The sequence below is a fragment of the Crinia signifera genome, chromosome 3 (assembly GCF_055691185.1).
Source record: "Crinia signifera chromosome 3, ASM5569118v1, whole genome shotgun sequence".
NCBI classification, from domain to species: Eukaryota; Metazoa; Chordata; class Amphibia; order Anura; family Myobatrachidae; genus Crinia; species Crinia signifera.
The window spans coordinates 75,204,362-75,228,564 of record NC_139219.1 but is presented as its reverse complement, the minus strand read 5'-3'; the positions used below and the strand labels follow the sequence as shown (position 1 = coordinate 75,228,564).

The following is a 24,203-nucleotide window of genomic DNA, read 5'->3' as shown; positions in this document are numbered from 1 at the left end:
CAGCTGTCAGGGGCACCAGCAGCTTCTGATGATTAAAATGATATGCAGCATGCCTATATTCTGTGTGTGAGTGAGGCTGTATCTGCATATGAAATAGTGTATTCATGGAAATCACTGTGGCATAGCATTCCGTATGCAGGTACAGCCACAGTCGCACACAGAATATAGGCATGCCTAACGGCAGGGGGGGGGGCGCCCAAAACCTAGCTACGCCACTGTTAGCTTAACTGGCCAGGAGCTGCATGGCCTATTGAGGCAAGATGTATGAGGAAACATCTGTATCCAAGCAGAGGCATAGGTCACAGTGTTAGCGGCTGTGCAAGTGCTGTCTGCGGGTGGGTTGGTTGTGCAATAGTGTTCGGCATATGTTTAAGGGGCATTATGTGTGTCATGTATAAATGCATTAATAATGTGCGACATGTGTAACAGGCATTATGTGTGTCGTGTTTGCCCCTTGAGCTCCCTGGGAGGTTTGCTTATGATTTGGAACTTGATGTGCCATTTTTACATGCAATAATCCGCATGCAATTTATTGCTTGTAAAGAATTCCCCAGGTGCAGGTGGCGGCAGGGAGCACATAGCGGAATTTGCCGGGTGACAGAGCGGGAAGCAGCTACTGAATTTGAAAGATTATTTTGAATTGACTGGTTATTGGCTGGAAGAATTCTCTCAGCCAATCAGCGTCCAGCCAGTCTTTTCAAAATATTTTTTTTTCAAATTCAGTAGCTGCTTACCGCTCCGCCGCACAGCAAATGTCGCTACCAGCTCCACACCACCGCTTGGATACCGCTTCTGCACATAGGTGTGTGCCAGGGGTGATTCATCGCTGGCACGCACCTACAGATCTGACGCACCCAAGATGTGCCACTGATCGGTCCGATCCGACAGATTGAACCTGCAGCAAGTACAAATCGAGACAGATGGGATGTCAAAACTTTATCCGATTTGGGGCGATTTCTCGGCCTGATCCTTCGGGATCGGGTGAAATCGCCCTAAATCGTATAAGTGTATGGGCACACCATCCAGCACAATGCCAAGATACCACACATGATCAGAGATTTGTGTCAGTCCAGTTGGATGACTATGCTGCAGTCTTGTGCTTTGATGTTGAGTGCTTAGGCCCTATCATAGGGACCTCTGTTTTATCAGAATTCAGTCTCAGCCAAATGGCACTCATCTATCTGTAACGAAAGTGTGAATTCTGAATTATCGACCTTCTTTGTAAAAGATATTTTCTCAAACGTACAGCACATTAAATAAAAAGTACATGATGTAGGATTTTCAAATACAGGTTGAGTCTCCCTTAACCATATATCCAAAAACCAAAATATTCAAAAAAAACGTGGTTTTTCAGAATATTTTGGGGTTCCCCCCACCCCTTTTTTTCATACTTTCCTCATCTCATGGTTTCCATGGTGGCCATTGGAATCCTCTTTAGCTGCATCTCCGCTCCCAAGGATGCACTGTGCGGGTGCGCCAGTGACTTCACCGGTGCACCCATGCAATGCATCCTTGGGACAGGGGATGCCGCAGAAGAGGATTCCGATGGCCACTGTGGACACCAGGGGACACTGTGGATATCGGAGGACCACTGGGGCACAGCCAGGTGTAGCCAAGTAAGTATGAAACAAAATGTATTCCGAAATATGTAAAATTCCCATATTCAAAATGCTTGTGGTCCGGAGCATTTCAGATAAGGGATACTCAACATGTATTTTTAGCCACCATAAGTGATGCACTTCAGCCACTAGATGGTGCCAATTCCCTTTCTCCCAATACATGATACATGTTTTCTCAGTGACATGTACCAAGGTTCCCATTTGAATTACATAATTCCGATATACTGGGTGCAGACGTGCCTCTAATATCCTTTTGTTTTTCTCTTGCAGCTTCACACAATCTCTGTGTACAAGAAGGGGGAATGATAGTAAATCCAGTGGTGCAAGTAGAATTTTTTTCTTGGTGGTACTGATAGCCTCCACCAAAAATGGGCGTGGCTATGTGTCATGAGGGGGCGTGGTAACACAAAGCTAGAAGAGTGACTAAATGGCATCAGGAGACAGGGAATGAGAAACAGGGAATGACTGGGGGTGGGTTGGCTCTTGCTTGAGGGAGAGCCGGGCAGCTTGTGCTTACAATTGTGGAGCCTGCTCTTCATGCCGTTGGCTCCGATGATGCCTGTCAGTGTGATAGGCTAAATCAGCAGTAGCCGGTAGCTGCATATAGCACCAATCATAATGCTGGGTGGGTGGGCTGCGGATGCATTATATTTAGACTTAAAATAAAAATAGAATTGACAGTGGGGGTAAGTGGTACTGCGTACCTGCAACATATTTCTTACAGGTACTCCGTACCACGCCGTACCCCCTTACTTGCAACACTGAGTAAATCTTGCAATTCAAGTACTGTTACCCCTTTTTAAATGCAATAACTGATCTTAGGAAGGTCTAGCTGATCTTAGAAATAAAATGTAAACATTTTACTTAAATCACTCAGCACTCACAATTAAACCTACAAATACACACCTTTGTCTAGGCGTCTTTTACAGATAATATGGAGAAATTTTAACTCAAATAATGTAAAGTCGCTCTTTGAGTTAGTAGATGATAAGGTAGCTGCCTAAAGTATACCTCCTAACATTTTTTTTTTTTTTTTTTGTGTACTGGGACTTGCCGTGCCAAAGATGCATCCAACCCGAGTAAGGACCGGAGCTATGATACAAGTGGGTGTGGTCGATGACAGTGCTGGCATGGTCTAGCACAGCAACCCTTGTATTTGTCACCAGAGAAGCCCCCTGGCTCCCTCCCTGCACTGGAGATGCTGTGCGTATTCTTCAGTGATCACTGGCTGCTCTGCAGAGCAGTGGCGCACGCAGGGGGGTTTCCAAGTACCCAGAAACCCCCCATGTGCCTATTAATTGCTGCTTGTGACACACTAATCTGCCTGGGACTGCAACAAATGCTACTTTCACACTGCAAAACCTGCTTAGACCAGCTATTTTAAAAGTTTTTTAAAATGGGTCAGAGCAAGTTTAACCCCTTTCACATCGCATGTAAATACCTGGTCTAAAGCAGGTTTGCGATGTGAAAGCAGCATGAGCGGGGCGGGCGCTGAGCATCAGTCGGGGGTTCTCATCACACAGCCGGGAGCCTAGACGATGAGCGGGGGCAGCGGCTCCTTTCTGGGCCCGGCCGCTGCTCCTTGTCGCCTGGCCCATTACTTTGTGATATGTGGGACGGATGTGGACAGCGGGCTGGAGCCTGATGAGCTGGCCGGTAAGATGGCCCGGGACTGCAGGGGACGCTGGCAGCTGCCTGGTGGGGATACTGCTGGGAGGCTGAGGTAGCCGGGTGTCTGTGTGATATGCGCCCGGTCCGTGGTGATGGGGAGTATTCTCCCAGGTCACAGGGTGATGGGTGCCGGTACCTGGGTCACAGGGTGATGGGGGGCCAGCTCCTGGGTCACAGGGTGATGGGGGGCCAGCTCCTGGGTCACAGGGTGATGGGGTGTCCTGCACCCGGGTTACAGGCTGATGGGGATCCCGCTCCTGGGTCACAGGGTGATGGGGTGCCCGCTCCTGGGTCACAGGGTGATGGGGGGCCCCGCACCCACGTCACAGGGTGATGGGGTCTCCTGTCGAGGGTGATAAATAGGAATGGTATGATGGTGGGGTTCCCGGTCTGGGGTGCTGGTATGGTAGATGTGGATGAGTCCGCACACAAAAAAAGCTTATAAGCGTTTTTACTTTTATCTGTCAGAAAAAAACAACATTTATCTCATAAAGGTTAACAAATGCTTATTTACAGGGTTGGTGGTGCTCCCAATATAAGTTCAGAGAAACTTAGTCACAGGGGAAGTGGGGGCCTTGCAACAAGAATGCAAGAAAAGACTGATATAATCTTTTTGGGCACTCTTATCAAATTTATGTGTATGTTATCTTAATTTAAGAATTAACTTTTATTTGGTATGCCTTAAAATAAAACGTGCTTTATCGTATAAGATTAATCTTTGTTTAAATTTATGCAGATAAGTACACAGATCAATCTTTGTTTTAAAAGATACAAGTATACAAAACCATGTTTACCCAGTTCATACAGGATTAATGAATCAAAACTACAATAAATTTCATTTTCTTCAATGGTTTCCAGTTTGGCGAAAAATAAATCAAAAGCATACACATATATCAAGTATACTTCTGAGACCTCAAACCCATATTTGGGGTCCTCACTGCTTTCCTCTACAATGACACACCCCTTTACAAATGTATGATCAAATCACCAAATTTTAATCTATGGAGTCTGGGGTTTGTGTCTCAGCACTATCACTCCTAGAGAAAGTTATTTTAGAATGTCAAACCCACATCTGAAACTGTTGCAAGTTAGACCACTGATGGTGGTATTCTTGATACACTGTTTCTCTTCTTATTTATAGAAGCAGGGAAAAGTAGCACTTCCTCTTATACCAGGTTTATTCTGCTTTCCAGTATCATGTAATTTACATCAGATACTGGGTGAGAGTTAAACCCTTTCCGTCCTATGTGCCTTAAAATAAAGATATAAAGCAGTGTTCACCTCTATTGGTCAAGAAAAATCTGCTCAGATTTTTCTTGACCAATAGAGGTGAACACTGCTTTATATCTTTATCTTAAGGCACATAGGACGGAAAGGGTTTAACTCTCACCCAGTATCTGATGTAAATTACATGATACTGGAAAGCAGAATAAACCTGGTGTAAGAGGAAGTGCTACTTTTCCCTGCTTCTATAAATAAGAAGAGAAACAGTGTATCAAGAATACCACCATCAGAGGTCTAACTTGCAACAGTTTCAGATGTGGGTTTGACATTCTAAAATAACTTTCTCTAGGAGTGATAGTGCTGAGACACAAACCCCAGACTCCATAGATTAAAATTTGGTGATTTGATCATACATTTGTATAGGAGTCAAGTAAAGGGGTGTGTCATTGTAGAGGAAAGCAGTGAGGACCCCAAATATGGGTTTGAGGTCTCAGAAGTATACTTGATATATGTGTATGCTTTTGATTTATTTTTCGCCAAACTGGAAACCATTGAAGAAAATGAAATCTATTGTAGTTTTGATTCATTAATCCTGTATGAACTGGGTAAACATGGTTTTGTATACTTGTATCTTTTAAAACAAAGATTGATCTGTGTACTTATCTGCATAAATTTAAACAAAGATTAATCTTATACGATAAAGCATGTTTTATTTTAAGGCATACCAAATAAAAGTTAATTCTTAAATTAAGATAACATACACATAAATTTGATAATAAAAGAGTGCCCCAAAAAGATTATATCAGTCTTTTCTTGCATTCTTGTTGCAAGGCCCCCACTTCCCCTGTGCTGGTATGGTAGTCGGGGGCCCGGTCTGGGGTGGTGGGTTGCTGACATGCCCTATCCCAATACAGGGTAATAATGGTGGGGTTGGCACCTGGTCTGGTGTATTGGTGTTGTGTGCTGCCTGGTGAAAGGTGGTGTTGTACCAGGTGTCGGCTAATGACGGTGTAAGTGTCCAGTGTTAGTTAATGATGGGGTGCTCTGTGTGGGTGTGAAGGTGGGGTGTTCGGTAATCCAAAAATATACTTGTAGGTTAATTAAATCTGACACTGAGCGAGCATTAGCTGGTCCCCTCTGAGCCAGCGCAGTGCATATTTAATGGTCTGTCCATTACATATGCGCATATGTAATGAGCGGCCGACTCATTAAATATGCACTGCGCTGGGGAACAAACTGGCTCACTGCTGCCTGCCTGGGTACCGTTTCAGACAGAAAAAAAAACGGGTCTGAAACAGGTAGGACCCTGCTTTTTTACCGTTTTAAAATACCAGTTATTTTAAAACGGTAAATTCACGCTGGACCTTTCAGACTGCACATATTACCGTTTTGAAATGGTAAAAAAGCGGCAATATACCAGTTAATATGTGCGGTCTGAAAGGGGTACAAGTGAGCCATACAAAAACATTGATCGCGATCTACCGGTAGCTTGCTGAGCTCTTGCCGGTAGATCGCATGGACAAATAGGAAATAAAATAGGGAACACATCAAACTGCAATCCCCTCGCAACAGGAATCAAGCATTTGTTTGTGGTATCCGGATATTTTTTGGAGGTGTCCTAAACAACGCAGACATGCCCAGGAATTTTAAAGTAGGGTGTGTGGCGACACCTCCGGCCTTGATCAGCCTGTATCTGTCGCAGTGTTGTGGAAGGGTCAGAGTTACGCAAATATGCTCAGGGAAAATTATTCAATGAGAGAATTGCGCATGGATTTGTACATAGAAAGCAATTAGCAAGCCATCCACAGACTCGCACTGGGCGGCTCTTCAGAGTCTGGCTGGCGACAATCTGATCGTATGCCTCTGCAAAATCGCCAAGCAGCGATCAGGTCTGGATTAGCCTCGATTTTTGGAATAAAATACATACTCTGACTGAAACACACTGGGTTAAGATGCTGCAAGTGGTCGTCTCAGTTGTTTAAAAACATTTTTCCATAGCTATATAATATCAGCAGCTCAGCATTACAGATGTAGCGCCTCTCAGCAAGCTCAGGGAAGTCGCCAGATTCCCTGAGCTAGCAAACGCTGTAGGAGAGGCACTGCATCTGATGGGGATGCACAAGCGTCTCACACACGTGTCTGCGCATCCCCATCACTCAGCTGCGGATGGCAGAAACCCTGCCTGTCTCCGCTTCAGGGAGACGGGCAGGGTTAGGGGGGGCGTGGGCGGCAGCGGGCTCCGTCAAATCAGGGCGCGCGAGCGTCTCATATGCACCCGCTTCTAATGGCTGGCGATTCTATATCTGTATATATTACTATGCTTCTGGGCATATTTTAGACATGTAAGTACACACAATGGTTTACTTACATCATGGATGTTTGTGGGTTTACGTGATCACCCGCAGTTCACACTTAGATGCTGCACCTTATGGGGGATGGTGACCGAGTAGGAAGCATTCTGGCAAACAACACCTCGAACATAAAACAAACGCACATACTGTATGGAGGTTTAAAAAAAAAAAAAAAAAAACATTCAACCAATGATTTTATTAGATTTTATTATACACCAAAATATTTTATAATTGAAAATAAAGCATTTTGAACACCATGATAAGTAACGGAATTAAATATTACTGATTGTTACCAATGTTTAACTTAAAAGATGGAGGGGAAAAAAAGGCTTTATTAGGTAATTGGTAACAATCTAGGCACCATGCATGTCTATGTATTTGTTATGTTACTATAGAGACTGATATCTGAAATGAATAATCAGAAGAATGTCTCCACCTTAACAGTAAGGTAAGGCTTCAAAACATAACTGCAGTCCCAAGCAGTGGAAATTTACTTTTCAATACTGTTACAATGAGATTGTTCCATATGTAAAGCTGTTGAATGTGCATAAAAGAAAAAAAACAAAACAATTTTAACATACCAGTAAATTTACACTGAATATATCTACACAACCAAATGATTATACGTTTATAAATTGGGCTCTCGCTGCAAAGCCTATGCTTGCAATTCAATTCTAATTCAGAAGAACTTTTTAAAAACTAAAGAAAGGAATTATGGTGTTGGTGGTGGCGGTTGGGAATGGTAAACTACAACCCCCCAACCCACCACCAGTACACAAAAGATATATGGGTCTACTAAGTTTAGTAATACTGATCAGTGTAGAAGAACTTCTTCACACAATACTGTGCATACATCAATGCTGCTTGTATGAAAACACTGCAAATGTAACGCACCTGAAGAAGTTGCAATCCACACGTGGCCACTTACCCCGTAAGAGAACTTAAATCACCTTTAATTTTAATTTAAATAAAAAGTGCTTTAATGTGAGTGTTTACAGTCTTCAAACAACTTTCTGAAGAGAAGAAATATTTTGTGAAGCACTGAAGCACAAACAGTATACAGTGCGCTCACATCACAGTGAAAAATGTTAACCATACCTAAAATTCATGGATATAAATCACCAACTGATAAGGCCTCTGCAATAAAGATAAGTGACAGTGTTAATGATTTCTGAGTGACAATGGGAGATACTGAAACAGTGGTGATCATTAGTCGTTCCATTCTTCACCTGGAAACACAATTTTAAAGCACATTGTTTGGTAGAAAATGTGTTCACCCAAATCCATAGCCCTAAAATAAAAGTCTGCACACATGAAAGACACTATCCCAAAAATTACAGTATAAAAAGGGGACAAAAATCAATTCTGTTTGCCTAAAAGGCACTGTACTCGGCTGTGGAAGACTTGTTTAGGAATAAAATCTCAATCCCAAATGCATAATTCTAAGTAGTGTTTTATCTCAGCTCACGAAAAAAAATGCATGGTAAAAACAAGAAAAGAAAAACATTCTTAATAGTCATTTTTAAATATTTTACTTTTAAATAAGTTTTAGTAAAACAGAAAACAATGCTTAAAAAAAATGTAAAATAAGCTGCATGTTAAAACTGTATATGTGTCTACAATGCTGTATAAACCAACCTCTAATGAATTCTGCCAATAACCATAAAGCTAGCAAGTAAAAGTACTTCTATTGGGAGGTGGGGACTTTTTTTATGTGTGATCTATTGCACCTTATCCCCCGTCTAAACTAACTGGACAATAGCCAGTTGTTTATGGGGTTTTTTTGTTCATGTAGTACCCAAATAGATTGGATACAGCAGCTAAATCCTGGCTAGCTTGCTCAAACATTTGGTTTGGCGCCCCAAACTAGGAGTGTCACCAATCTTCTGTTCGACACCCCAGGAGCATGTGACCAAAAATCTCACCCTTACCCAGAAACAAATGAATAGCTGCCTTAGGTATGTAATACTGCTGCGGGCGGTGAAAATATCAGAATTCCTCCCTAGGTGTGCAGCAAAACATTTCCCACGAAAGCAGGATGCAGCAACAGGCTGCACTTGATCCCTCAACAGTCTGAAAAACTTCCAGAGCTTTGAAATAAAGTGCTAGCAGAGTTTGTTACTGTTCAAATTTAAGTGCATTTTTGTATTACAGGAAGATAACAATGGACTCATGGCACGGTGGTCAGCTTACAACACTACAGGATAAAGAGGGTTCCATGTAGGGTACCATTTGATTAAAGGCAAACCTGGAGGTTTGCAAGTCTTCCCTGACTATAAGGTGACCAACCCTGGACTAACGCTGAAGAATACATTTACATTCTAATGTTATTTTTGGTCATGGTAAAGTCAAATAACCGTTAGTATTGTTTGAGTGCAACTGCACATCAGGAAAACAGCACTGGTGAATCAGAAGACCATGCTAGAAGATAGAAGATCCACAAGGAAGCGTATATGATTTATACTTCTGAAAGGTTCAAGTCCACATCCAAAGTTCAGTTTTCCACAAACATTAAGGCATCTTTTACTCCATACACCTAAACTATTTCTCTTTAATAAGATTTATAAAAAAATAAACATCACTTCCAAAACCATTGTTATATACAGTGAGAGTGGCTTTAAAGTTAAATATTTAAGTGTCACAAATTATTTGTATAGAGGTTAAAACTGGTGCTTGAGTGTTGGTGCTTAAAAGGACAAGTTCAAGACAGAACTGAGTGAGTGTCCATCTGTAATCCATCCTGCAATTAAAGGACAGGTCTCAAGACTGAACGGAGAGAGCGGCCATCTTTAGTGAGTTCCCGGGTCACGCACATACAAGGAAGAGGAACAGCTTCTTCCCTTTTCTCTACAGTATTGTAAGTACATTTCTTCAAATGGTCAGACATGCTTACAATATCAGCAAACTTCCACTCCTTCACTGTACAGAATGCCGTGCTGAATCGCCACACCTGAACGGGGAAAAAAGAAAAAGTCAGAATAAATATAGTTATATAAATATAGTCCTTCCCTGCTTTTTCAAATTTTAATAGTTGATAGCAGTGATTTTTGTCCCATGTATTTTACTGTTATAATGCCCCGCTTCCTTATCACTGTTTCTATCAAACAGTGACACAAAATGAAGGTAAAAACATCCTTTAAAAAAAAAAAAAAAAAATGATACAGTTTTGAAGATGCCGATTTCAGCGTTTCCAAAACTATTGTGCTCATTTGACTAGATGGGGACTGTGCCATTCACTATGTGTCACCACTGTACATATACCATTATTTTAAAAACTTCACTGCCAACATGGCAAAGTGCTTGCTGAAAACTTTATGTTGCGATGACACTTTAAAGAATCTTGGATTATTAAGTTGTCCTGCTCTATGGTATGTTACACAACTGTAAACAAGTGTTCATGTAAACGCTGGATGGACTGTGCACTTTTCTCCTCTCACAATCATTTACTACAAAGGCCGATGTACAGTGATCTCATTCTTTGTAAGAATTACCCCAATTATAAAATAATAATTAATGACACTTTACACTCAGCATACTATATTCCAGAAAGGTCTGTGGTTATGATGAACAATTAAGGAGAAATTCATTCCCGCTCGAAGCCCCCTATGATGCGTTTTTGCTGCATTGTATTATGATTAACCTTTTGAGTGAATTTGTCAAAGTACAGATGGAGCCGGCCTGGTCTTTGCAAGGGCTGGCGAAACTATCGCCGCCTCCGCGACACCCTCCCAACCCTGCCTGTCTCCCTTAAGCGGAGACGGGCAGGGACCTGCTGCGCCGCCATCGAGAGACTGGGACACGTGTGCATGTGAGACGCACGCGCGTCCCAGTCAGATGGACTGTCTCTCCGCCGGCTATTGCCTGCAGGGACATTCTGGCACTCCCCGGCGCTGAAAGAGAGGCTCTCCACCTGTAGGTGTGAAAATTGACAAGCAAACATTTTTATTTATCTTAATGACCTGTAATGTTTACCTTATATAGGAAATAATCTTTTTTACACAACATTTTTTATTTAAAATTATATAACAAATATGAGCAACGCTGGCATTATTAGCGGATATTTTGCACATCGCTCACAGACATACTGGAAGTCAAAGGGTTACGACACACATGCAAGCGAAAGATAGTTGTGCTGATCTAAGGTGTATGAGGAAACATCTGTATGACAAGTCGATGGTTTTAGGAGGGAGAGCTATGTAGCACTCAGAAATGCTAAGGACTCCCACTAGGACAGACCCTCCACTAGCATTTCTCATCTTTATTTGAACTTTAAGTCATAAGGTGGCCATACACACGCAGATTTATCTTCAGATCTGGCTGGTTAGAACAAAAACATGGCTATGGATGAGAGCAAATGACAGTTGACCATTTGCTTAGAAATGCTGGAAACCTGACAAACTGTCACTCATCCATAACCATGTTTTTGTTCCAACCAGCCAGATCTAAAGATAAATCTTACTAGTGTATGGGCACCTTACCTTCTAAAATTAGCAATCTGTATGGAGACTGGCTAACTTGTTGTAGATCATGTCTCAGTGCATACTGCTGGTGAAGATCTACAAGTCCTCAAACATATAGCCTCAATATGCCACGCAGCGCGAGATGCCTGGCACAAGCTTGCTGCCAATTCCCATGGAAATTTGCTAGCATCTGGGTTTTTTTCTTTTTTTTGTTGCAGAAAAGTCATCTTAGTTACAACACTACATGGCTACAACGCAACTGCGTAGATTAAACTCACATATAACACATATCTCTGTGTGATGGAGTCTTTATAAAAAGGAACAATGGAACTTGACATGGAAAAAACTGCGGTACTTATGTAGTATCTGGGCGTCCGATTTAGAAATCGGATCGCATCGCATGCGACCAAATCGTATGCGATGCGATGGTCAAGATTTTTCCATAGGATTCAATGTTAAAATGGTCCATTTAACATAAAATTCAATGGGAAAAAGGAGTCCTTTTCCTTTCCCCACTATCCAAGTGGGCATGGAGTTGGATATAAACCTGTGGCGAGCGTAGCGAGCCACCGAGCCCGAAGCATGGCGAGCGTAGCGAGACCCGCGAGGGGACACAGAATACTTTTTAAGAAATATGCGTCCACTCGCCACGCTTCGGGCTCGGTGGCTCGCTGCGCTCGCCACGCTATATAGAATCAACTCTATGCCCACTTGGATAGTGGGGAAATGAACAGGACCTTCTTAACATTGAATCCTATGCAAAATCGCATCGAATCGCATCGCATCTGATTGTATGCCTTAAGGTAAGGCATACAATCACAAAATCGGACGCCCAGATACTACATAAGTACGAAAACTGCATCTGCAGCATCATAGAACTTGGTATGCAGGTTCCGATATATACGAGTGGCTTATCAAATTAATCAGCACAGTCTCTTGGTGCGTCCTAGCAGCATCATGTTGTGACTAAGACAGTGTCTCGTGGGACCTAGCATGACAAGAGGAGGCGTGACTGCAACGATAATGAATGAGGACACTTCTGTAACCGTTGTTCATTTAAGACTGTATTTTCAAAATAGACTATACATTTTGTCTAAGTTTTAACATTAATTAGGATAGTCATTTAGGTCAGTTTTCACCTAGGCGAAAAATCTGCACTTTTCTACGTTTTTTGGGAGTGGAGGAGGATTAGGCGAAAAATTCTGAAATGGCGAATTAGTCACCAATCCACGTGTTTATGCCACTTTGACGGGAAAATAGCGGACATTTTCTCCAATAACTTTTTGCTGGAAAAAAAGAAGAAAGGCATTGTTGAAAAAAAAGCCTTCAATAGCTACTAAAAAGGCCACAATTCAATCCAACATATCTCTTCGGCAGCAGGAGCAAAATGCAGGCTCTGGTGCGATGCGCGGGGGACCACACATCGCATCGGATCTGCTGTTAATCACAAGCGGTTTGGATGCTTTTCATGCTATTGATCGCCACAATCGCATGAAAAAAAAAGAGTCCAAATCACACGTAAATCACCTAGTGTATGGCCTGCTTAACACTAATGACCAAAAACTTGGCATTACAGTTATTGCCCCCTCAACTAGTGCAGAAAGATAAATGGGAGAATCTAAATGTACTTTGACAAATGACAGAATGTAACTATTAAATTATAATATTTTGATAAACAAACCTTTTCTTTGATTTGCCAAGAACTTCCATGTGGATAATGTCTCTTTTCCCAAAGCAGTACAACCATGCCACGTGACTGCAGCAAGCTGGCACATACATCTCTCATATGCCTAGACACCCGTGAAAGTTGGCACAAGGTGAAGCCATCAAGAAACCCTGCAATGTGCTGCAGAACTTCATAAGGCAAGCTACTAAAATGATCCTCAAACAGCCCTAAAGAACAGCTCGTTACAGGTTTAATGTCACTGGAAAGAGGCTGAACCCCAAATGACTTCAAGTGTCTATCATGAATGATTTTTGATCCTTGTGTTGATGGACAAAATCTACGTTGGGAATATGTACAGCCATAATAAGCCAACGGGCATCTTTGTTCCATCCAGCCATTTAAGCCTGCATGGATATCACCATGTACATTCTTAAAGTGAGAAGGGAATTCATCTCTTCTAAATAGCTGTCCACATACAAACGTAAACATAGACCTTTGTTTGGCTTGGTATCTTGCAACACATTCCAGAACTAAGTCAAGACCAAGAGTCTGGAAAGGACTTGGATTGGAAAGTTGAGGATTAGCATGGTCACAAGCAGAGGCTGATGCAATTTCTCCAACCATAGTATTTGTTGCCAATATTGCAGATGGAAATGAAAAGGTTTGTGTTCCAAAGTCAACATGATAAAAGTCTACATATCGACTATCAGAAATTCCTCTTCCCCTAGGGGAATCCCCCAAGCAGAACAACAAAGCCGCAGTGATTAAGTCAATACTATTGAGGCCCATGGGATCTTCTTGTAGTTCCAAGTCTGCAGTGTCCACTGCTTTGTTCTCCATTTTTGCTTTAAACCAATAGGTATCAACCAAGAAAGGCCGTCTCCCGAAGACCGCAACATTCCGTAATCCTTGTTCATCTTTCTTATCCATTATTTGTTCTTCTGACCCATTGGTAATACATGATGCTGACAATTGTTCAACAATGGGCAAATGGTTACAAGAATTCACCAGTTGTTCATCGGCTTCTGAGCCAGCTCTAGCACCATTGTGTATTGATCGTATAGGGAACAGCTCTTCCCTTCTCTCGTCATGAATATTATTGCACAGTGCAGATGACTGGCGCATGTTAATGTCTTCACTTTCCACCACATAACTACCATTTGTTCCTGCGTAAAAATCACTTGAGCCATTTTGATGCAGCGGTTTCAAGGAACTGCACGCCACTCCAGCAGCAGCTTCGGTACTTTCCTCTTCATCAAATTCTGGATCTGCGAGTGTATCATTTCTACTACCTTGCTCTGTAATCTGGAAATTTCGGTTCATCTCGCAGCTTGCATCGCGTAGCCTACCATTAAGGATAGCAATGTCTCTTGTAGCGTTATTTAAGATATCCAGGGCAGCAGCTAAACTCTTGGTGGTCTCAACTGTTGCTTGGTAAAGTGCACTATAGGAATCTTCATCACCAGGTACACCATTTGTAAGTATTTTATCAACGGTTTTGACACATATTTGTTCTTGAGATTCAAGTTTTTCCGTTGTTTTGGACATCATTGTTGCTACTCTGAGAGACTCCAGAAGCATTCTTTGATCTTGCAAAGCCAAAGCCATATCTAGCTGTTCTACTTCATCAACATCTCTGCTTAGGTTCTCATAAGATTTCCTGTCTGCATAGCTCACAGGCCACCGATTCCATTCCATTGTACAGCACACTACACTCGCAGGACATATTTGTAAGTGATCAGCAAGTTTGTTACGAACCATGACAAATGGACATCCAAACTCTTTGTTTAAGCAAGGCACTCTTTCCAGGGGGCACAATGTCTGATGTTCCTCAGCTTTGCATGAGTGAAAGACTGCTCCACAAACATGTGGGCAGCCTATCAGGTCACACGACACACCGGTCTCTGGTCTTATCATGCAACGTCGGCTGAAACAGGTAACACAATGTGAATGCTGATGTTCTTCATCCATGATGAGGCCAGTTCTAAAGAAAAAGAAAAACATTTTTTGAATACATTTTATAAAAAATCTATTGAATGTGTGAATAGACTATCATTTTTAAAAAATATATAAAACACAAAATAGGTTCAGTTCAAAAATGAAAAAAGCACCACACGTGTCCTGACAAACTGGTCTCTATAGGGCCAAACCGCCAGTCTAACTGGTAGATCCTATTAACCCAGAGGGTGCGAGTTGCCGTTCGGGTGACATTTTCAAGCTGAAAAAGGCACCTGAATTGAGCCTATCTCGCACCCTTCGCAGGGCCGAATTGGCTGAAACCTCCATAGTGGTGTGAGCCCTTTTCATTGAATTTGGCCCGCCGTAAAGTGAGCCCGGTGTCAAGATAATTCGCACTCGGCGTATCATCAGCACCTTTCAGGATAATAGGATTGACCCCTAAGCGCACAGGGTCCCAAGCAACTCTGCCTAGCATATTTTTTGTTCAAAATGTGAAAAACTAGTCTAGTTGTGCCCCCTTCCCTACTGTGAATGAGGGATAGGGGGCACAAACCTAGATATTATGCAATTTTTATGTAACTTATGTATGCACCTTTGTTTTAAATTGATATCTTTGTATGCTATGCACACCTGACAGGAAGTCACTGAGGGTAGCTGTATGACAAGAGAACACTTATCTATATTGCAAAAGCTTTGTCACTCCATTATTAAGCAAGTGTTTCCAACATTTCTATGAAGTATACTCATGAATGGGAACAGTCTGGTCGTACAGAAGACTATAAATAGCATCTTTCCACAGAGGTTGCCATGTTAATGAAACCATTTCTACGAACACTATTTTTTTTTTCTTTTTATGAACTGCTGGCTATAGAGAGTCTTTCCTAGACTGAGCAGTTCACCAGGTTATTAGAGCAGCTGCTTCCTCTACTCATCATGACTTGTGCCTCTCTAACATGATGAAGCAATTCCCTGCTTAGAGAGATGTTTATCAACATACTGTACATGAAAAGCGATAGATTGGTACAGTTCTGAACAGTACTTAATAAAAACCAAGAAAACCCAATCTTTCCTTTCACCTTGTGTGCTAAATTGTAACAAACATACAGTACACGCAGCTAGTACAAAGGGAAAGTGTATCATTTGCAGGGAGTCAATCAGTTGGTCACCTGCAAGTTGTTAGAAAGTCATAAGGTCTACACCATTAGGTCGACATGTGTCTAGGTCGGCATGCAGGAAGGTCGACATGAGTCTAGGTCGACAGGGTCATTATGTCGACATGGGCTTTTTGGTACTTGAGTAGTTTAACGGCGCCAGTGCGTCTGATTCCCCTTGCGGGGCTTGCTTCGCTCGCCCACGCTGCGGGCTGGGTGGCTCGCTACGCTCGCCCACGCTACGCTCGCCACGCTATCTAAAATCAACTCCATGCCAACATGGATAGTGGGGGTATGAACTATCCATGTTGGCATGGAGTTAAGTTAGTTTATTTTAGATAGTTGTGGCGAGCGTAGAACCCGGAAGTAGCACGGCGCCATGAAACTACACAAGTACCGGCCTTTTCACTGGTTTTTTTACATGAATGTCGACACAGTCGACATGGACACAGGTTAAAGTGCACCGCGTCCCCTCGCAAGGCTCGCTGCACTCACCATGCTTCAGGCTCAGTGCCTCACTACACTTGGCACACTATTTTATTCCACGCCCTAGTGGATGGTAGGGCATGAAATACTGCCTGTCGGCTCAAAAAGCAGTGAAAAACCCCATGTCGACCGTTTGACTGTCGATCTAACCCATGTCGACCTAATGACCCTGTCGACCAAACCCATGTCGACCTAATGACTATCTAACAACTTGCTGGTGACCCAATGATTGTATCCCCATTTGCATATGCCTGCTATATATTTGGAATACTCAGGTTTTTAAATATACGAATTACACTGGTCAAGATGTCACCCCCAAGAAATAGTGACTTGTCCAGTGGGTATACTGTGTGAGTTACTGGTTTCAGCTTTTTTAGGATAGTACGGATGGTGTAATGGTTAGCATTACTGCCTCACAGCGTTGAGGTCATGGGTTTGATTCCCACCATGGCTCTAACTGTGCGTTGTATATTCTCTTGTGTGGGTTTCCTACGGGTACTCCGGTTTCCTCCCACAATCCAAAAATATACTGGTAGGCTAATTGGCTCCCAACAAATTAACCCTAGAATGTCTGTGTGTGCGTGTACATGTGGTAAGGAATATAGATTGTAAGCTCCACTAGGGCAGGGACTGATGTGAATGTTCAAATATCCTCTGTAAAAGCGCTGCGGAATATGTATGCGCTATATAAGAAACGGTTAATAATATTAATAATAATAATTATGTTTTCTATGGCCTGTCATATACACACAGACAAAAAGAGCCATTACCTCCAAATCTCAGAGGTGAAATTTCACACCGCTTGTTAAAATAAAATGTTAGGAACTTTACTGAGGGTGTAAAAGTTATGATCTGGCTAAGAAATGGTTCACATCATACGTAATTTTCAATTCCTTTGTTTTGAGCGGCTTTCAGCTCAAAATCGCCCAGTGTGTATGGGTCTTAAGTGCTCGGCCAGATATAGAATCTGGTACAGGTTGAGTATCCCCTATCCGAAATGCTCGGGACCACGAGCATTCCGGATAGGGGAATTTTCCAGTTTTTGGAATAAATTTTTGTAGCCATACTTACCTGTCCCCTGATGGTGTCCGGTGGTCCCTCGGCATCCGCGCAGTCCCCGGGCGTCCACAGCAGGCCTCCGGCATCTTCTCCTGGTCTCAAGCGGTCCCAGGAATGCATTGCGCGAGTGTGCGCGTGCACCGGTGACGTCACCGGCGCGCGCGCGCACACTCGCGCAATGCATTCCTGGGACCGCTGGAGACCCTGGAGAAGATGCCGGAGGCCTGCTGTGGACACCCTGGGACTTTGTAAGTATGAAAAGAGGGTTAGGGGGGGAATAAAAATAAAAATTCGAATGATTCAAAAAACCACGGTTTTTGGAATAATTCGGATAGGGGATGCACGGATAGGGGATACTCAACCAGTTTTTGGCTTACAGTGACCATTGAGCCTGTGTATGTCCAACATAGTGTATTACACAAAATGCACTTTGTATGGGGCAGCCTATAACGTGTTACATGCTAGTTATATATCCTTCATGGGTTGGCGACAATCACTCTAAAGCAAATATTTGGAACACATTCCAGAAATACTGCATTTGCCCCTGAATTATCCTAAATCCCCATCTGCAATGAGGCCTGCCTAACATTTTCCTGTACCAAAGTGTCCAGATTTTGTGTGACGTAAAGTGTTAACAGTGACTCTGCTGCCTTTTCTTCTGCATGAATTATTAGATCAATCTGAGAAGTGATCCTACATTCACTACAAGTCGTTCATCAGCACCTCACTTGTTGGCGGAAATTTACTAAAGGAAATTTGTAAAAAAATAGGTGTATTTGTATTTAGAAATACACTTATTTTTGACATTTACTCTCCTGAAAATACGGCAATTCGTATTGATGTGCTATCTGAAGTTTCAGGCGAAAAGGACAATGTAGGGTGCGTACACACGGGGCGATATATATCACTCAATGCCCCCTTTTCATCGACGACCAGAGATGGTCGCAGATGAAAAGAAACCTCTGCCGCAGAGGTAATCAGCTGGTTAGAACGGGGCTGAAAACGGGAGCGCGCACCCAGCGATTTGTCGCCAGGACACACTCCCATCACTGGCAATATGGTCGCCAGCGACCATATTGCCTGTGATATCAGCCCCTATTGCTGCCGGGTGTACACGGCTTTACAGAGATATCCCAAAGGCAAAATATGTCCCAAAATCATTATCTACAACATTTTCAGCAAAAATTTGGTGTATATAGATTAGTGTTCATTCTAGCACCCGCTATCTTTGAAAACCCATGCAGTTCCTCCTCCCTGCCTGGGGTGTTGCTGTTTGCTATAGTGCTTCTAGCACTGTGTGGTCTGTATATCAGCACTGATATGCAAACCAGACAGCGACACCCCAGTCAGGGAAGAGGAACTGCATGGGTTTTCAAAGATGGCGGGTGAAAATATAAAATTATGTAAGTACTAACTAAAAACGCCTGCCAGATGCACAAACAAATACATTGATCCTTGTAAATAACATATGACAGGAAGTTTCTGGTTACATTAATACTACGATGGCCCACATCAGTCAGAACTGTAGGATGACTGTATGACCAGCGGGGCATAGGTAAAGTCATGCCCCAGTTCAGTCAACTTTGTTGCATGTATGAATAGTGAATAAAGGTGCAGTAGGATCATATTTCATTTCAGGGCTGTACTGTATGTAACCCTTGGGTAGCCCATTTCAACAACTCACACCATGTGAATTCTATTGGATAAACAGTATATATTAGCAATAGGGCAGCATGGATGGTGGAATGGTTAGCATTACTGCATCACAGCGCTGAGATAATGACCCTAACTGTGCAGAGTTTCTATAAACTCTGGTTTCAGTATTTGTGTAATATCTGGGTGCCCGATTATTTGATTGTATGCCTTAACTTAAGGCAAACAATCAGATGCGATGCGATTTCCGCCAAAATCGCATCGCGACCAAATAGCATGCGATGGACGCGATTTTCCATAGGATTCAATGTTAAAATGGTCCTGTTCATTTCCCCACTATCTAAGTGGTCATACAGTTGATTCTATATAGCGTGGCGAGCGCATGCGATTTCCGACCCGATCTCAAAATCGGGCGGCCAGTTATATCACAAGTACCCTGGTTTCCTCTCACAATCCCAAGATATACTGGTAGGTTATACCCCTTTCACATCGCAGCTAAAACCCGATATTTTGAAGATTTTAAAACATTTTAAAGCGGTAATAGCTGTGATGTGAAAGCACCCAGCTGTGATGTGAAAGCACCCTAGTGAATTTATAAGTTTCAGAAAACTTGTATTTTGAAAAAGCTAAAAAAGGATCCTACACAGTTCATACCTGTTTTTTGTGTAGTGTGAATGGGTCTGAACCGGTATTTAGTACCCAGGCAGTAGTGAGCTGGTCCCGCTCTCTGCATATCTAATGAGTGAGACCCAGAGCAGTGCATATTTAATGAGCAGGTCCTCACCTCCCACATATGGAATAAACAGGTCCCGCGCCATGCAGCACAGTGCATATTTATTGAGCGGGTCCCGCCCCCTGCATATGTAATGAGCGGGACCCGCTCATTACATATGCAGGGGGCAGGGACACACTCCTTAAATATGCACTGCGCTGGGTCCTGCTCATTAGATATGCACGGAGCGGGACCAGCTGCTCAGTGCTCACTCACTGCTACCTGGACATCTGTCAGCCAGCGGCGCCCACCATACATACATACATATATATGAAATCTTTATTTTTGGGGGGAGGGGGTGGACCAAACACCCCACCTTTTTTCTATGGCTGAACGGGTTCAATGTGAAAGGTACAACCGGTTTAAGAAAGGTTTTAAATACAGGGTCTAAGCAGGTTTTGCGATGTGAATGCAGCATTAATAGGCTACCATCAAAATTATCCCTAGAATGTCTGTGTGTGCATGTATGCTATAATATATATAGATTGTATGCTCTCCACTTTAGCAGGGACTGATATGAGTGTTCAAATATTCTCTGAAAAGTGCTGCGGAACAGGTGTGCGCTGTATAAGTAACTTGTAAAACAAAGTTTTGAACAAGTAGGAGGGATTGCAGTCAAAAATCCTAGCTCTATTCAATGGTGTCCAGCAAAATGTTAGCAGTGTCCACAGCAGTTGGTGAAATGAAAAAATCTCACCTTTGCCCAGGCAGAAACGTGGTGTGCTGCCCGGACCAGTGACCTCCTCCCTTAGGATGGCCATTGACCATCGATGATTAGAAAACATTGATGGTTTATGGCCGATGTTGAATAGTTTTGACATCGATGGGGGAAAACCAGATGGTTTCCCACCATCGATATCAAGCTTATATGAAGAGTTTTGATTTTCTTTTTTTGGTACTTGTGTATTATGTAATGCGCGGGGCTCGCCACGCTTCGGGCTTGGTGGTTCACTGCACTCGCCACACTATGTAAAATCAACTCCACGCTGACGTGGATAGTGGGGCTATGAAAAGGTCGGAGGACGCGTACCGCCGCCGCTCGCCACGCTTCGGGTTGGCGTTGATAGTGGGGTGGCGTTAACAATGGGGGGGGGGGGGGGGATTTGAACATAGTCATTACCCATCAGGGTGGGTGTACAATGTAAAATCGGGTCTGGGGGGCATTTAACATAGGAATCAGGCATCTGGGTGCCTGTACAATTAAAAATCAGGTATAATCGCGTCTCATCGCATCGCATGCGATCATATGGCATGGCATGCGATGCAACGCGATTTTGTGGTTGTACAATGCCCTGCGATGGAAATCGGGGGCGCTGTGATAATACACAAGTACCCGTTTTTCATCAAGGGGCCGGGACACAGAGCATAGCTCCACCCCCAACACCCGTGAAGCCCCACCCCCATATTTTGATTGGCCCGCAGGCCAATCTTTCAAAGCAAATGGATGACTATTGATATGTGAAAACATTGATGGTCATCCATTGCATAGTTATACACTATAGATTGCAAAGGCAACAAGGGCCATCCCAACTCCTCCCTGCACTATACATCCTCTTCCGGGTGCAGAGAGGAGGAGGAGAGCCCGCCCTGGAGCCCCAGTGACCACCATAATCATCAGGGAGGGATGGGGAGCCACCAGGGACCAGTTGCACATCGCTAACGCAAAGGACAGCTCTTAATGCAAGAGCTGTCCTTTGCAATAATTATCGCATATGCTATAATTATCACTGCGGTAGCCGGCCATGTGCAGCGAAGTGGGGGCGTTGATGTTAATGCAATACACTATAATACATTGCCGCCCCTCGCCGCGCCACTCTCCCTCTTCAGCTCTTCTCCCTGGACGGGAAGCAGGTGTCCTGGGCGCTGCCTCCTCCAGCAGGGGTATGCCTGCCGAGGAGTGGGGTCGGCATCTGCTGTGGTGGGCGGCGGCCAGTGTTAAGAAGCCCATAGGCTTCTATAGGGTATCACCACCCAAAGGTAGCAATAACCTGGGCAGCGAAAACGCAGTGACCAGGTTTAGGTACAATTGAAAATGCGGTAAAACCACTGAAAACAGGGATTTTAACACATTTTTCCCTATGTACATCCCGCCCAGAGTCCTTTGGGCGAACCAGCAACCTGTACTGTACAGAGTACAAGTAGTATCTGTTTGCATATGTACAAACATCTGTGTCCACCCTACAAAGAAACAATAGTAGCCAAACTAACTTGGGAAAATATTAACCATTTCATTATCCCAACTAATTGGGATGGCCAAGCTTTGGCGTTTGGGAGTAAAAGAATGACCACTGATTAACAAACTGACCGATTATCGTTCCAACAGGACAGCTGTTTGGCGGTTTGTATGATATCGTACTCATGTATTGCTTTAGCTTCAACATATTTGTATGGGATCTGGGTATAATCAAGAAAATGTAAGAATTAAGACATTTGATCACATTCAATTGTTTCTCAAAATCTTAACTCCCCTTTAAAGTGACTGAAAGGTATTGTTTTTGAGTGACAATTGGATTTCTGCTCTCATTCTCCTAAGAAAACCCACCCAAAGTTGGGCTTTTAGGCTGGGTAAGAGTGTTGGTGCACTTTGCCCAGGAAAAGTTACATGGCAGACCCTGGGCATTTGGTTGTAAGAATGTGACTGTTGCAGACAATGCATGACTGGTTGTCAATAACCAAATAGCTCTGGGTCACTTTACATGGGAGCTACGAGTGCAAGGAACAAGTGCATTTCCCCCTATAACTTCAAATGCATGAGGACACCAGCATATCTCACCCATATGTACATCTCCTTGCTATTATTAATATCATCAACAGTTTCTTATATAGCGCATACATATTCCGCAGCGCTTTACATACTGTAGTATAGTTGAACATTCACATCAGTCCCTGCCCAAGTGGAGCTTACAATCTATATTACCCCATGTACACACACACACAGACATTCTATTTTTAGGGAGCTAATTAACATACCAGTATATTTTTGGATTGTGGGAGGAAACCTGAGTACGCGGAGGAAACCCACACAAGTACGGGGAGAATATACAAACTCTACACAGTTGTGAGGCAATAACGCTAATCATTACACCATCCATACTGCCCCCCTATTGCACCAGTCACGACTGGATGAGTCTGAAATAGCAAACACTAATTATTAGGGCTGTCCACAGATTCTTGTCTACTCATGTAATAAGATTATAAATTGCTTGTATCTGTCGGCTCAGCAGAGAGCACACGGGACAAAATCAAACTGGACACTTATTTTTCCATGATCACAGAGATCCAACCTGCCCATACTTTCTGCTCAGTCCTGGGCTACTTAAGTGATCAGTGAGGTTATTTAAGGACGCACCATTATTAATCTCAAATGTCAGCATGCACCTAGCTGGGAGTGAGTGTGCAGAATGCAGCAAGTAGCCGGCACCATAAGCTTTATCCTGTCCAACAAAAACAAGCTTCTAATGTTACTGAGCCTGCATGTGACCTGTAATCACAGCCAACAGCCTGCCCGAACACAGGACAGGTACCCCGGCCGCCTGACACACGGGACAGGGGCACACAGCAGCTGGGTACTTGTTGAAGTATGAAGGGTTATAGCAGAGCCTCTATGTGGCTTCCCCAGTAATGTGAGCAGCTCGGTCTCCCCTGCACTCAGTCACTACCACCGGCACAGTGGCCACACGGAATTGCCTTAATTTCCCAGCCGGAAGATCCCCTGTAACCGGCGTGTACCTGCTGCACTGCGGCTCCTCTGTGTGCGGGCGCTCCGCCCGGCCCCGTGATGCGGTTGCTCTCACCCCTGCACGGCGCCCGGCACCGTGATGTGACGCGACCGAAAGTTGCTCTGCTGCGCTCACCCTCTGCCCGTCACCGTGATGCGGCGATAGTCGCGCCGCGCTGACGCACACACGTCAGAGCAGCGCGACTCCGGGAGGTGTCAGGCTGGGGGCTGGAAGGCAGGAAAGGACGGCCCCTCCCCTTGTGTGTGGGACTGGGAGAGACGGAGAGAAAAAATGGCTGGTTGGGATAGGGCCGGTTTCAGTCACTCACAACCGGATGATGAACGGAGAATGGACAGAGAGGTCCTTTCGCCTTCGCTGGCCACGTATTTGTTACTAGGGGGTCACCGTAATCG

At 43.6% G+C, this 24,203-nt stretch overlaps 1 protein-coding gene across 1 annotated transcript; it reads right to left on the bottom strand.

The window, feature by feature from the left end:
• Nucleotides 1-7,055: 7,055 nt before the first annotated feature.
• FBXO30 (F-box protein 30) lies at nucleotides 7,056-23,986 on the bottom strand. The gene is made up of 3 exons (XM_083176029.1): nucleotides 23,801-23,986; nucleotides 13,007-14,975; nucleotides 7,056-9,815 (listed from the first exon to the last, which is right to left on the bottom strand). The coding sequence occupies exons 2-3, from the start codon at nucleotides 14,960-14,962 to the stop codon at nucleotides 9,612-9,614; spliced, it is 2,160 nt and encodes a 719-aa protein (XP_083032155.1). The 5' UTR covers nucleotides 14,963-14,975; nucleotides 23,801-23,986; the 3' UTR covers nucleotides 7,056-9,611.
• Between the last annotated feature and the right edge of the window lie 217 nt (nucleotides 23,987-24,203).